Genomic DNA, 14,806 nt, shown 5'->3' on the forward strand with positions numbered 1-14,806 from the left:
ATATATATATTTTTTGTGTAAGAAACTTAATGGTTTCAAACCAGGTGAGCAAATGATGACAGAATTTCAATTTTTGGGTGAATTATCCCTTTAACACTGTCTTCACCAGAACCAAATGTATACAAATGACCCAAAGGCTGGTTGATTTTTTTTTTTTTTTTTTGTTTGTTTTTTGGTGTGTTTGAGTGGTAGTTAAAACATCTTTTCAGGTCAGTTTGCTAGAGCTCAGCTGAAGCTCTGAATCTTTGATGAAGGAGTCAGGTTACACACACTCTCACATGCACTCATTCATTCACACGCACGCTCTCACACACACACAAGGGCGTGAAGGGTACTGTATATCTGGCTAAACCACTTTAAAGTGACGTCACTTTCTAAATATACAGAATAAATGATGCACATCATATCCTGTTGCCCATTTTCATTGTGGTATACAAAGTAAATTTGCATGGTCAAAGTCTAGCATGACCACACCTAGTTTTAAAGCAAACCTCATCACTAATATCAGCTCTAACTGCATTAAAGAGATGCAAAGTTCAACAAATCAGAAGAGCACAAACATCCATATTCCTTTTGGGCTCTAAGACACCGAAAAAGATCAGACAGGCGATTTCATTTGAACAGGAAATATATGAGAAATATACAGTACTTCTAAGATAACTTTACTGATAAGACAGATTTATCGCCAGCTATCTCTGTCTATCTCACTTTAATCTGAGTGAAAGTAAACACTCAATAACTGAAGTATCCGCATAGAGAGATTCCTTAAGAAAAGAGAAGTCAAAATTCATGACGCATTGACACACTGATGCTTCTGAAGTAAAAAGCACAGACATGCTCATGCATGTCATGTGTATAACATGTACATGTGTGTTTAAAAGAGAATAAAATAGGTCGAGAGATAGAGAAAGGAAAGAAATAAGCAGGCATTGATATGTTTTCACTCCACCCCAAAGGTACATAACAGGCTCCTATTTTTTGGTTCATTGAGCCACTATCAATGTACTGACTTGCTGTACATTTAGATTTCCAAAGAAACAAACACAGATATCAGAAGATTACTTCAGTGATTCAGCACTGTGATAAAAGCAAAGTAAACTATCCATTAGCAAATAAGATAATAAAATATATATTTTTTTATTTTGTTACCATAGTAACTGAAGTCATCTAATCTAATCCAATCCAATCTATTCCTGATTGTAATTCTGCCAGTCAGTATTTCTGTGCACAGCAACTATTATTCAAAACAAACATTCAACTTTCAGTCTAACCAAATTTAAACCAAAAAAATACATTTTGACATTTGAAAATCTACAGTTTTTATGTTTATCATTGGGTCATCGGATAACACTTTGATCTCGGAGTAGTAAAAGAGTTTACAGCTGTAAAACACTGCAGTAAAAGACAAGAAAATGAAAGAGAAAGTCATAAAGAAAATGAGTTAAAAGTTCAAGTTAAAACAAAATGAACAGAAACTTTAGAAGAAGATACAGTCAAATTTCTCTAGAAATGTAATGCTCATGGCATGTCCAGAAACAACTTTACATGCAAATATATCAACATTTATAATGTGACAAATCTCACTTCCTCTTCTGTCGACTCAGCATTTCACAACAACATAAGGAAGAGGATATATACGTATGTGTGTGTGTGTGTGTGTGTGTGTGTGTGGACACTGCCCGTCCAAAAAAAAAAAAAAAAAAAATCGCTTTTTGGATTTAAGTAGGCAAATGCTTTAGAGTCTATGAGTGGATCATTATTGGTGTAATTATTATGTTTCTAGCATGTTATATGTTTGCCAACACATCATGGCCAAATTCCAGGATGACAAAGCCAAGATTCATCGGACTCAAAGTGTGAAAGAATAGTTGGGAGGGAGCATGGAGAATCATTTTCACACAAGAATCGGCACCTTAACTGAAAGTCTTTGGGATGTGCTGGAAGAGACTTTACAGAGTGCTTGACTCTTGCTTTGTCAATACAAACTTAAACTTATTTTACTTAAACAAAAATGTACGCAACATGTATTTCCATCAAGAGGTGCATCGATTTTTGTTGCCAATTCATGTGTGAAAATGTTTGTTGACATTGTCATCCTGGAATATTGCCATGATGTGTCTTCCTATATTGTTTAAAGCAGCTCTATGCAGTTTTTTTTTTTACCTTAACTGAATAGCTTCAGAGTTATTGCAATGGTTATATGACTATTTTCGGGTTGAAATGAGCTAGCAGGTCTCGCGATGTAACGAATTGCTTTATGTCAAGAAAGATCTGCTATTAAATGAGCATCAAACAGAAATAACCTGGCGCCGTATACATGTGGTGTTCGAGGCGCATACAGTACAGACTGCTGACAGTTCAACAGGGCGCAGCTCTTAAAGGGGCCACGCCTTATTTCCAGTCGTTACAGCTTCCATCCTACTGGACAGGTACCGGTATACAGGGGGAGGGGATCAGGCCGTGAGTGCAGAGACATCTCTGCGTGAGTGCTATTTACGACAGTGCAAGTACTCCACAGCGACTTTAGGGGTCACAGTTTGACAAAAACGGAAATCTTGCAAAGTGCTGCTTTAAGAAATGAAAAGCTACACACTCCATCAATTAGGATTTAAAGTGATACTCCACTTTTTTTTTTTTTTTGGAAATAGGCTCATTTTACCACTCCCCCAGAGTTAAACAGTTGAGTTTTACCGTTTTTGAATCCATTCAGCCGATTATCTGATATTTAGAAGAATATCAGTAACCAGACAGTTTCTGGTCTCATTGATTTCCATAGTAGGAAAAAAAATATACTATGGAAGTCAATGACACCAGAAACTGTCTGGTTACTGATATTCTTCTAAATATCAAAAAATCGGCTGAATACATTCGAAAACGGTAAAACTCGACTGTTTAACTCTGGGGAAGTGGTAAAATGAGCCTATTTCCAAAAAAAGTGGAGTATCCCTTTAAAGAACTGTTGCCAAACATACAGCATGCTAGAAACATAATAATCACACTGCAAAAATGACCCAATAGAATTTTAAGCATTTGCCTATTTAAATACAAACAGCGTAATTTTTTGGGGGGTTGGGCAGTGTACAAATCCAAAAAATCCAAAAATACTACAAAGTGCAAATAACAGAATTACTAAATAAATGAATTATATATAAAATATATTTGACTATTTATTTGCATATATTAGTCATGTGCAGAGATAAATCAGATATGAAAGGCATGTGTGTGACATTACCTGGCAGGTGTGAAGTTGTTGCTCAATGCTGTGCTGCATGTCTGCATCCCGAGCTTGCCATCTCGACCCCTCCAGGCTGACCTGTGCTCTCTCCAAACACTCCTCCAGCTGTTCTGTCCTCTCACGACAGGCATGGAGCAGCCCGTCACCGGACAGACATCCAGCAGAGTCCGCCTGGACAATCATACAACAGCAGCAGCTCAGAGACCAAAGAGTAAAGGTAAAGACAGGTGTACTGAGAGAGAGAGAGAGAGAGAGAGAGAGAGAGAGAGAGAGAGAGAGAGAGAGAGAGAGAGAGAGAGAGAGAGAGAGAGAGAGCACACCTGCTCTGGCTGACTGCAGGAGAAACACTAAGTTCACAGTACACAAACTGTCACACACCGGGTGTCTCCACTGACTCAAACTTTCACACTCTCACACACTCTGCTTTCTTTCTCTCTCAGTTTCTGTCTCACACTGGTTTAACCCTTTTGTTTGTGTTTCTCTGCCCCCGGTGCAGCTTTTCTCTTAGTAAACTGTCTCAGCTTTCATTTGTCAGGTGGCTTCTCTCTCTCTCGGTCTGTCTGTCCCTTGTTTACTCCACCCACCTGCGGCTACAACTACTTCCTGGAATGTCGTCACTTTCGAGGGCAGCTTGTGTGACAGAACACACTCACACACATATAAAGGAGGAACTATACTTTTGCCTTGTACTGACTCAGTTGACCTAGATTATTTTTCATCCTTTATACTCTTCCATTACACTAGTATTTCTTTCATTTCTTTCTAACTTTGGAGAAAAAAACTGCGTTTGTCTCTCTCAGGGGTCACAGAATATCTTGTTTAAAATATTGATATCACTGCAATTCATTGAATATACTGTTTTCTTTCAAATCAGAAATATAGCATATTCAGGAGTAGGGGGCAATGTAAATGTAATGCAATGTAAATGTAATGTAATGTAATGCAATGTAAATGTAATGTAAAATTCAAGAATCAACCACAGAAAAACTTATATTGGTAGACTGCTATTCTGAATATTGGGGGGAACGTGTCCCCCTCAATGTCTTTCATGGTTATGGGTCATATACTACATTAAAAAAAATGTATTTTCATAACAAAACAAAAAAGTTTCCCAGTCCACAAAAAAGTTGCAATGCTTATTTTGTAATTATACAATTTTTTGTGGACAGACTAAACTCTTAGCCTACTTAACAACGGCTATTCTGTGTTTAGAAATTGTGAGCTATTGAGAAAGAAGATTTCCTGCAGTAAAAAATCTAATAATGACATTTTTTTTTAACTTTAGTTCATTTCATATGCAAAGAGGCAGTGTTGTAGTACTCGAGACTCGGACTCGTCTCGGACTCGGTCTCGAGACCATATTTTAATGGTCTTGGTCTTGTCATGGACTCGTGTGCATTCGGACTCGGAATTGACTCGTATTCGAACATTTTTTTTTTTAGGACTCTGACTTATTCCCGAGTCCACTCGAGTTCAATTCAAAATAGTTTTCATGATTATTAATGTATGTTAATAAAATATTTCTTTAAATTGATTGACACACCCAGTGATTGGTGATTTTCTAGTGCGCAACTGCGCATGATAAATTGTAATAAAATTACTTTTAACACCACCTACTATGTGGCCTTTTTACCCTAAACTGATCATATTTTTTAAACTCTAAGTAAATTCAGTAAAAAAAAAAAAAGGATTTCTCTAAGTAAATAAAAGTAAATTAGGTAATCAACCCTCACTGGTCTCGGTCTCGACTCGGACTCGACCATCTCTGGTCTTGGACTCGACTCGGACTCGACTCTCTATGGACTCGGTCTTGACTCGGACTCGACTCTCTCTGGTTTCGGTATCGACTCGGACTCGACTCTCTATGGACTCGGTCTTGACTCGGACTCGACTCTCTCTGGTTTCGGTATCGACTCGGACTCGACCATCTCTGGTCTTGGACTCGACTCGGACTCGACTCTCTATGGACTCGGTCTTGACTCGGACTCGACTCTCTCTGGTTTCGGTATCGACTCGGACTCGACTCTCTATGGACTCGGTCTTGACTCGGACTCGACTCTCTCTGGTTTCGGTATCGACTCGGACTCGACTCTCTATGGACTCGGTCTTGACTCGGACTCGACTCTCTCTGGTTTCGGTATCGACTCGGACTCGACTCTCTATGGACTCGGTCTCGACTCGGACTCGACTCTCTCTGGTTTCGGTATCGACTCGGACTCGACCATCTCTGGTCTTGGACTCGACTCGGACTCGACTCTCTATGGACTCGGTCTTGACTCGGACTCGACTCTCTCTGGTTTCGGTATCGACTCGGACTCGACCATCTCTGGTCTTGGACTCGACTCGGACTCGACTCTCTATGGACTCGGTCTTGACTCGGACTCGACTGTCTCTGGTTTCGGTATCGACTAGGACTCGACTCTCTAGGGACTCGGTCTTGACTCGGACTCGACTCTCTCTGGTCTCGGTATCGACTCGGACTCGAGTGAGGTGGTCTCGACTACAAAACTGCAAAGAGGGCATTTACATAGATGTCTAGAAGGCAAAAAAAATGTCTTTTCAGTTCTAAGGGGAAGAGAGAGAAGGGAAAATGATCATAAAGAAACTAAATTATGACTTTTTGATAAAAATAAAAAAAACACAAGTGGATCTTAACTGAAAAAATGGGAAATATTTTTTATGCGTATGGGTGGATTCCTTACTTTCTGCAGTTAATGTTTTACACACAGAAATAGTAGTAATACAAAATATTAATAAATAATGCGTTGAGGTGTTAATTATTAATAATCAACAATTAATGGAAAAATATTATTTTTTGAAGGAATCACCTAGTTGCAAAGGTAAATTCCTGTCACTGAATCCAATCCTTGACATTTGAGACTGCAAGAATAGCATTGAATTAGCTATTTTAGTTAAATAATAAATGAAAATAGTTATTTAAATAAGTTAAATAAATGAGTATTTTCTCCTTGTGTGAGCAAAGAGAAATATGCAGATAAAATGCAGCACACACCATTTGAAGTCAAGCGGTGAGTGAGTTGATGAACACAAGGTCTGTGTCAAGTGTAAGTCAGTGGGGGGAGATTCGCCATCAGCATCTGTGCTTACCAAAGATGTGCTTGCAGCCAACGGCTCTGTCTTCTCCAGGTGGGGTTTGACTGTGATCGGTGTGTGTGTGTCGTGTTTGCTTCTGCTGTCTGACCTATGGTCTCCATCTGATGGAGTGTGTGTTTTGGCTGATGGTGTATTTGTAAGAACATATGGGATCTCATCTAAATGGGTCTGTTGACTGGATGTGGAATGCATTTCTGAGAATCCTACAAGTTTTTCTAAGGCCCCGCCCACCTCTTCACTAGAGGTCATGACATTAGGTGAGGTCAACGTGTCTTCTGTTTCTGTGGGAGGGGCTTGTGACTCTGGATGTTTGTGTGTGTTTTCTGGGAGGGTCATGAGTGTGTGTGTGTCACTGGTGTGTGGCGTCTGTTCCCCCCTCCATGCACCCTGCTCCTGACACAGACAGAGAAAGAGAGAGGCGAGCGAGAGTGAATTTTTTGTTGGAATTTATTCTTTTTTTCAGACTTTAAAGAAGCATGACAGTGATCACACAGGAAGACGTATTAGAGGGAGAAATCCCGAGAATAAGCACAGGTGTGTATAAGAGTCAGTGCTTTTACATGGCACAAAAAGATAAATACTAAACATAAATAACATATACCATATCCTGCTCCTTGAGCAGGAAAAAAAAACATAATTTTAGAGAATGTGTCATGTAAACAACAATCACTCAAGAAAGACAATATATTATTCTTAATACACATGCACTTAGACAGCTGTGCAGAGTGAGGAGTCATTGGCTAGCTATTTTTAAATGTTCACATACACTTGTTTCACTCAATCATACACTTGTTTCAAACAATCTTTTCACAGTAGCCATCTTATCTTACATTTGGAAGGAAAAAAAAAATAAAAAAAAACCCACACTGCTATACAAAACAAAAACAAAACACCAACAACATGCCATAAAAGATATTAGGATCTTTTTGACTTCATAGCATTGTATTTAGTAGTTAAAAATTAAGGACAAGATACAGTAACATGCAATGAATAAAATACACATTCACTAAAATGTGGAAAAAAGGTAATGAAAAAAATTTTTTTTGACTGGTACTGTAAAATGATATTTGTAAATAAAATAATTTTAGAAACTGATAGAAACTGGCTGGAGTAACTGTGCAGCATATCAAAAATAGTGGTTATGAAGCGTTAAAGGAGTTGTTCACTTTAAAAAAAACTTTTGCTGGTAATTTACTCACCCCCATGTCATCCAATATGTCCGTGTCATTCTTTCTTCAGTCGAAAATAAACTAAGGTTTTTGATGAAAACAGGATTTTTCTCCATATAATGCACTTTACTGGTAACCAAACGGTTCAAGGTTCAAAAGACAGTTTCAGTGCAAACTGTTCAAAGGGCTTTAAACGATTCCAGACGATGAATAAGGGTCTTATCAAGCGAAACGATCGCTCATTTAAAAAAAAAAGTTTAACCTTTATAAGCTCAAATGGTTGCCTTGCTCTGTGATGCGCATTTGTGACTCTACTGTTCGAACTCGTTTATCAAAATGAACAAATCTTTTTTTCGTGTCATTTGGTTCATTCAACGAACGAAATTAACAAATTGACTTGGAAAAAGATTTGTTCACTTTGATGAACGAGTTCGAACAGGAGACCCTTACCCATCATCTAGAATCGTTTAAAGTCCTTTGAACAGTTTGCAGTTTGCACTGAAACTGTCTTTTGGACCTTGAACCGTTTGGTTCCCATTGAAGTCCATTATATGGAGAAAAATCCTGGAATGTTTTCATCAAAAACCTTCATTTCTTTTTGACTGAAGACAGAAAGACATGGACATCTTGGATGACATGGGGGTGAGTAAATTATCAGCAAAATTTTTTTAAAAGTGAACTACTCTTTTACCACAAAAATTTTGTGGGCGAAATTTCAATTGGAATCGGCGCAATGAAGAATAACCTCTGATGGTGAAAATTTCCCAACACAAATTTTACATCAGGCTCAGATTTGGTGAACTTTGACAACCAATAGCAAGCCTCCTAGTTTGGCAGTGACATCTGTGTGGGCAGGCTTTTGTAACATCTGTAGCAAAAAAAAATTAAAAAAAAAAAATAAAAATCGCCAATGGACCACAGAAATATCTGCTCATTTCTCTGCCCTCATTCTTGCAGTGCCCACTCAAACATAACACTACACTTCAATAAAATAGACTAAATAATTGCTTTCCAAAGAGACAGGAAAGCAGTAAAATACATAGTATTTTGTGGTATTTAATTTACCAGCAAAATTTAGTTGAGTAACGGTAAATGGGACAGCACCTTTATAGTGTAGTTGATTATAATGAGATCTGGTTTTATTGGGCCACACCGCACGCGTCCAGTGCAGACACAGCGTGACATGTAAACATTGATATTATAGAAAAAGACAAAAGTTCAAAACGCTCTTTGGTATTAGAATGTCCTGACAAAATTAGACGACATCATAAAAGTTTGGGACAAAATCCACAGGAAGTTGCTTTAAGTCCTTTTATACATTGTTTTGTTTGATTTCTATAAAACCATTTAGCTTAATTATTCTCAGTTCTGGACTATTTGAAGATATTCTATCCTCGGAAGTCCTTATTTTTACACATCTGCCATGTAAATGCACTGAAAGAGAGTTCTAGCACTAGAAACATCTACATCTAGGGGTTCTAGAGGTGCAGTTAGAAGAGACATGGAGGTTCTACAACTAGGAGACCAAACACCTCTGCAGGCCTCTGGAAGGGGATGTGGAGATCTCTGTAACAGAGGAGGTATTGGTTACCATGTCCGCAGGGAGAGACTGGCTTTCCTCTGTGGCGTCCGCTTCAGATAAAGACACACCTGTTCCCGAGGCCACAGATGGATCTACTTCTACCTGCAAATGCAGGAAAACAAGAGGTTACATATTTTTAAATCTGGCCACGGTCTGAACTTTCCAAAAGACTACAAAATAGTTTTGGAGAGTGACCCCTTTTCTTAACTTTTAAAGATCAAAAATTTGACACATACACAACACAGTGGCATTGATTTGACGGGTTATTGCTCTGAATGTACCACACATACACGCGTTGAGATCAAATTAAGAGAGGGTCTAGCGTTACCTTAGAGTCTGTTGCTTCTGCTTGCTCCAAAACCTGTTCTGTAGAAGAAACATCGTCCTGTACAAAACAAAGCACATTCTTTAATGTCAACCACACAATTAGGAACCCAAATCAGTAATAAAGTTCAGTACAGCAGCATAATATGCTGTGCCTATCATACACAATTCATGGTTTATCAAAGATCAATTAATTGTTACTTTTTTCTAATACAGATTAGCTTAATCTCCACATAAATCTTTTTATAGAAATATAAATAAGATTTTGATAATGTTCAAAATGATTCATAATGTGTTACATGTGCAAATGAAGGGAGCATCTGATTCGGAAAGATTAATAAATACACACTCGGTGAAAGAATGATGAAGTCCTACTGCCCCCTAGAGGACGAGGGATAACATGCACATCTTCATTCAGTCAAGTAGTGCAGCAGAAGAATAGAATCAAAATAATTTTTATATTGAACTTCAAACTAAATTGAAAGGAAGAACAAAACTGAAATGTGATAAAGGAGAATCTGGAAGTGGAAGAAACAAGGACTTGGTGAAGATGACAAGGCAAGGGTGACGATAAATGTACTTTTAGAAGATGGAACTTTTAGAAGATGAAATAACCAGGAAACAGTTTTGATGGAATGGGAAAAAAGTTGTCGAGGGATGAAGTCTCTGATTCCTCTGCGTTACCTCCGTGGTCAGGCAGAAGTAAGCCTCAGAATTCAGAGAGGCGGGCGACCTTCGTCTTGCCTCGTCGTCCTCATTTTCTATGGGAACTTCACATTGTTCTTTGCTTTCATCAGAATCAGCATCATCTTCACCCTCTTCTACGTCTTCAAAGAGCTCCTCCTCTTCATCAGACTCCTGTCCCATCGCATCACACACACACACACACACACACACACACACACACACACACACACATGCACAGCAGCAGCCACAAAAGACACATTAACTGGGGTGATGGAGATGATTTTGCAGATAGACAGACAGTTATTAAAACAGGTCATGTGCTGCACTTGATGTTATTAACCTTAACAAATGTGAAAATAAGAACATTAACCCAGTGTTTACAGCTTCACATTGTAAAAAATATAATGAACTGCTAACCAAGAACAAAGTAGAACAGTGAAATATGGAAAAACTTATCAAGAAATTATGCTAACTTGGGAAATAATTGAAAATAATTTTGGGTTAATAACGTCAAGTATGAGAAGCCATTAGAACTCAAGCTCTTGCATTTGACAACATTAAAAGCTCTGCATTTTAGTACTTGTTTGAGAATATGAACCATAATGGACAGATGCTGTCCTCTTTAAAAGCATACTCAAGGTCTGAGTTTTACTTTTTATCTGAAATATTGCCAGGTAAATTTGGAAATGAACATTAAATTAAAAAAGATATTTTGAGTGTTACACCATGTCTACATCAGTTGATGTTTTTTATTTCCTTTCTGGACAAGGACAGTATACCGTACATATATTTTTAATGGAGAGACAGAAAGCTCTTGGACTTGGACTAAATATCTTAAACTGTGTTCCAACGATGAATGAGGGTGAGTCATAAATGACATCATTTTAATTTTTAAGGGTGAAGTAACCCTTTTTGGGAAGACTTTTTGAGGATAAAAAAAGGAGTGAATGTATTTTTTTGTATTGTATGGTGGTTGTGTCCACACACTGCAAAGACACATTTATATGCAAACACCAATTGTGAATTTTGCATCAAATGACCCCTTTAATACATGACTAATTTTTTTTCAAGGAAAAAATGTCATTTGGTGATCAAAAATTAGTTTTAAGGAACATAATTATTGGCTACAGGGGGACTTTAATATAAGTTATATAAAATATATATGCTAATTTCTGGTTGACGATTTTGTGTCCATTATATTTTTGTAAACGGTTTTATAAAAGCAATAATAATCTCTGCATGTTCTGGTAAACAAAGCATTTTATCCATGACTGTATTTAGTAATAATACTTTATGGTTACACTTTATTTCGATAGTCACTTGATAGACGTTCTACTAACTATAAGTAACTTTTAAACTACATGTCAAAGTTGACTTGTAGTTGCTAAGCTACTTATAGTCAGTAGAATATCTGTTGGGGGACCAACAAAATAAAGCGTTAGCAGATATTAAGCTGACAGTTTACTAATACTCTAATGATAGTTAGTTGACATGTAGCGGCAAAGTTACTTATAGTTAGTTGAATGTCTAAAGTGGACTATCAAAATAAAGTGTTACCTACTTTATTGATTAATTATGACACCTGCATATCTTTCGGACTTAAAATTGCACACTTTCAACTATATAACACTAAAAACAGTATGAGAAATGAGTAGTATGTCCGAATTCAGTTTATTCATAAAACAGTAGGCGAAAAGTTCCCGGATGACCTACAACTTCCTGAGCGATTTCAAAAAGATGTGTTCATTCAATGTGTTCCCTCATACCTGTGTTTCTGTGGGAATATGGATGCTCTTCTCAGAGATCCAGGTGAGTCTCTGCTCCGGTGTGGATTGCGCCACGGTCATCAGCGTTGCTCCTGATTTTCTCAACACATCCTCCTCAACATGCACAATCTGAATATGACCACTCTCCTGCACACCCACACATATCGCATATATATTATAATATATAATCTTTGCATTTGGAGCATTAGATTTGAACATAATATTTTGTCTAACCTGTGTCTCTTCCTCAGTGATAGTGGGCGGAACACTTAGGGGCGGGGCAAGAATATCCTGAACCTCAACTGTGTATTCTAGGGCCAGCTGAGAGGAGATGAACACAACACTGAGCACTGAATGAACTGTGTTTGCGCCTGTGTGTGTGTTCGTGTATATGTGCTCTACCTGCTCTAGTTCCAGCAGCTGTTTCTGTAGTAGTTCTGCTCTTTTGAACACTAGGAGTGTGTTTTCAGCTTTGTCAGGAAGACACAGACCATCCTTACAGTTCTGGATCTCAGCTACTGTCCTTTTCATTAGGTCAATCCTGTCTTCTGTTGCCTGCAAATACACACAAAAACACCCACAGGAATCAGGTGTTTGAAAGAAACTACATAATAACATCACCCCACTGACCGTGTGTAATGGTCTGGGTGTATGTTACTGTAAGACCCATGTTTGGGGTTTTTCCGAGTCTTGCATACGTGGTAAGAATGACGGAGGCAAATATATGCCGCACAATTCTGTCCTGCTTTGTGCTTTTAATAAACAAAACAGTGTCTTTTACAGCGCACCATAGGTTACAACTGGTCAAATGTTTAAGTATACAATTATTTTACCTTAAGATTTTCTTGGCTGATGTCTTCTTTGGTAGTCAGAGTAGATTTAATTTTGGCTATATCTTTCTCCATGACCTTCACCTCTGTCTCAATGGCATCCACTTCCTTAAAAACACACCACGAACAAAAACAAATGTTTCATGAGAATCACCTTTCCAAAGCTGTGCATTTTTTTTACACAATAAGCTTTATTTTGGGGACAAAATTATCCTTAAAAGAGACATCCTCATTTGGAAAGTTATGAATACATTAAGTAATTCAATTTCAAATTATATTTAAAAGTCTGTGTGCTCACTGCTGCTGCATGCTCCAGCTGAGAGAGGGGTCCCAGAAGGCTGTGCTGCATGTCTGCCACACGTCGATCAGCATTTGAGAGCTGCTCCTCTAATGGACTGACATCAAACACACTTCCCATCTCAGTCAGCACACTGCTGAAACCCTGTAGAGCCCGTCTCATCTGAGCAGAATCATCCAGAACCATCTGAAACACACACACATTATTATTAGACATGAAAATAATACAATATAAACTAAAAACTAAAGGCCTAAAGGTGCAGGGACAACAACCTCTGCATCAATATGAAAAAAAGTAAGGAAATGATTGTGGACTTCAGAAACGACTCCCCCTCTGCATTGCGGGAGTGGAGGTGGAAGTCGTCTTCAGCTTTAAATATCTGGGGGTATATATAAACGACAACCTCACATGGAAAACCAACTGCAGCAGCCTGGTAAAAAAGGCTAACCAATGGCTGTACTTTCTGAGGAGGCTTAGGGCCGGTTCACATATCGCGTCTTTTGCGCGCTCAAGTTCGTTATTTCAAATGTAGGCGCGCGGTATGCGCGCTCATAATGGAAGCGACGCGGTCGCGGTGCGACGCGCTCGTTTTTTCCAGGCGCGTCCGCGCCGCATCGAGATAAAAACATCTCAACTTTTCAGAATGCCGCAAGCGCAGCGTAGGTCACGTGACACGAACCAACCAATCAGCTTCCTCGCCATTTTTGTTACCTCTTCTTAAAATATAATCAAACTGGTCCTTGTCCACTCTGGAATAGGCTTTGAACCTCCCATTGTTCAGGCGGAGTTCCTGAATCAGCTGGTGAAATTCCCCATGGTTCTTGCGTTTTTGTAGTATGGGGTGCACCCAAACACTGCGGCGTTTTTTTACTTTTCTGAGTAAATAAATCTTGTAACAGAGTTACAGCAAGGGTTGTTCGGTGGTGGAAATCCATTGCTGAAATTTCCTTCATGTAATGGAGAGCGCAGCTGATGGTTGCTTAGCAACGACAGACGCCTCCGGAGTGCAACCGCCCTAGCGCTTCTTTGGAAAAAGGAGAACGCGTGCGCCTAGCGTTTTCTACGCGTTTTTAGGCGCGATATGTGAATGGCCCCTTAAACAGGCTGGCCTGGGAACTACAGTCCTGAAAACTTTTTATAAGAGTGTGATGGAGAGCATTCTCACCTCATGTGTTACATGTGTAGTATGGGAACCTTCCAGAAGCTGTTGGACTATTAAAGGAGTAGTTCACTTTTAAAAAAAAACTTTTGCTGATAATTTACTCACCCCATGTCATCCAAGATGTCCATGTCTTTATTTCTTCAGTCGAAAAGAAATGAAGGTTTTTGATGAAAACGTTCCAGGATTTTCTCCATATAATGGACTTCAATGGGAACCAAATGGTTCAATGTCCAAATGACAAGTTTCAGTGCAGCTTCAAAGGGTTTTAAACGACACCAGATGATGAATAAGGGTCTTATCTAGCGAAACGATCGCTCATTTAATTAATAAATAACAAAGTTTAAGTTTTATAAGCTCAAATGGTCGCCTTGCTCTGTTCTGTGATTCGCGTTCGTGACTCTCCTGTTTGAACTCGTTTATCAAAATGAACGAATCTTTTTTCGTGTCATTTGGTTCATTCAGCGAACAAAACGAACGAGTTGACTCGGAAAAAGATTCGTTCATTTTGATAAACGAGTTCGAACAGGAGAGTCACGAACGCGCGTCACAGAACAGAGCAAGGCGAGCAGTTGTGCTTATAAAATTTAAACTTTTTTTTTAAATGAGCGATCGTTTCGCTTGATAAGACCTTTATTCATC

The 14,806-nt window shown here is 38.6% G+C and overlaps 1 protein-coding gene across 1 annotated transcript in view; it reads right to left on the bottom strand.

The window, feature by feature from the left end:
- The window catches only part of syne2b (spectrin repeat containing, nuclear envelope 2b), a 94,778-nt gene that overhangs the window by 56,696 nt on the left and 23,276 nt on the right, over positions 1-14,806 (bottom strand). The window contains exons 25-34 of the mRNA XM_039652072.2: positions 13,006-13,191; positions 12,711-12,815; positions 12,280-12,432; positions 12,112-12,198; positions 11,878-12,024; positions 10,109-10,282; positions 9,429-9,485; positions 9,110-9,202; positions 6,344-6,742; positions 3,233-3,406 (exon numbers count right to left, since the gene is read on the bottom strand). Coding sequence (XP_039508006.2) covers positions 3,233-3,406; positions 6,344-6,742; positions 9,110-9,202; positions 9,429-9,485; positions 10,109-10,282; positions 11,878-12,024; positions 12,112-12,198; positions 12,280-12,432; positions 12,711-12,815; positions 13,006-13,191 — 1,575 coding nt within the window. The remainder of the gene's footprint in view (positions 1-3,232; positions 3,407-6,343; positions 6,743-9,109; positions 9,203-9,428; positions 9,486-10,108; positions 10,283-11,877; positions 12,025-12,111; positions 12,199-12,279; positions 12,433-12,710; positions 12,816-13,005; positions 13,192-14,806) is intronic.

This window comes from Pimephales promelas, chromosome 11 (genome assembly GCF_988280905.1).
Source record: "Pimephales promelas chromosome 11, fPimPro1.hap1.1, whole genome shotgun sequence".
Lineage (NCBI taxonomy): Eukaryota > Metazoa > Chordata > Actinopteri > Cypriniformes > Leuciscidae > Pimephales > Pimephales promelas.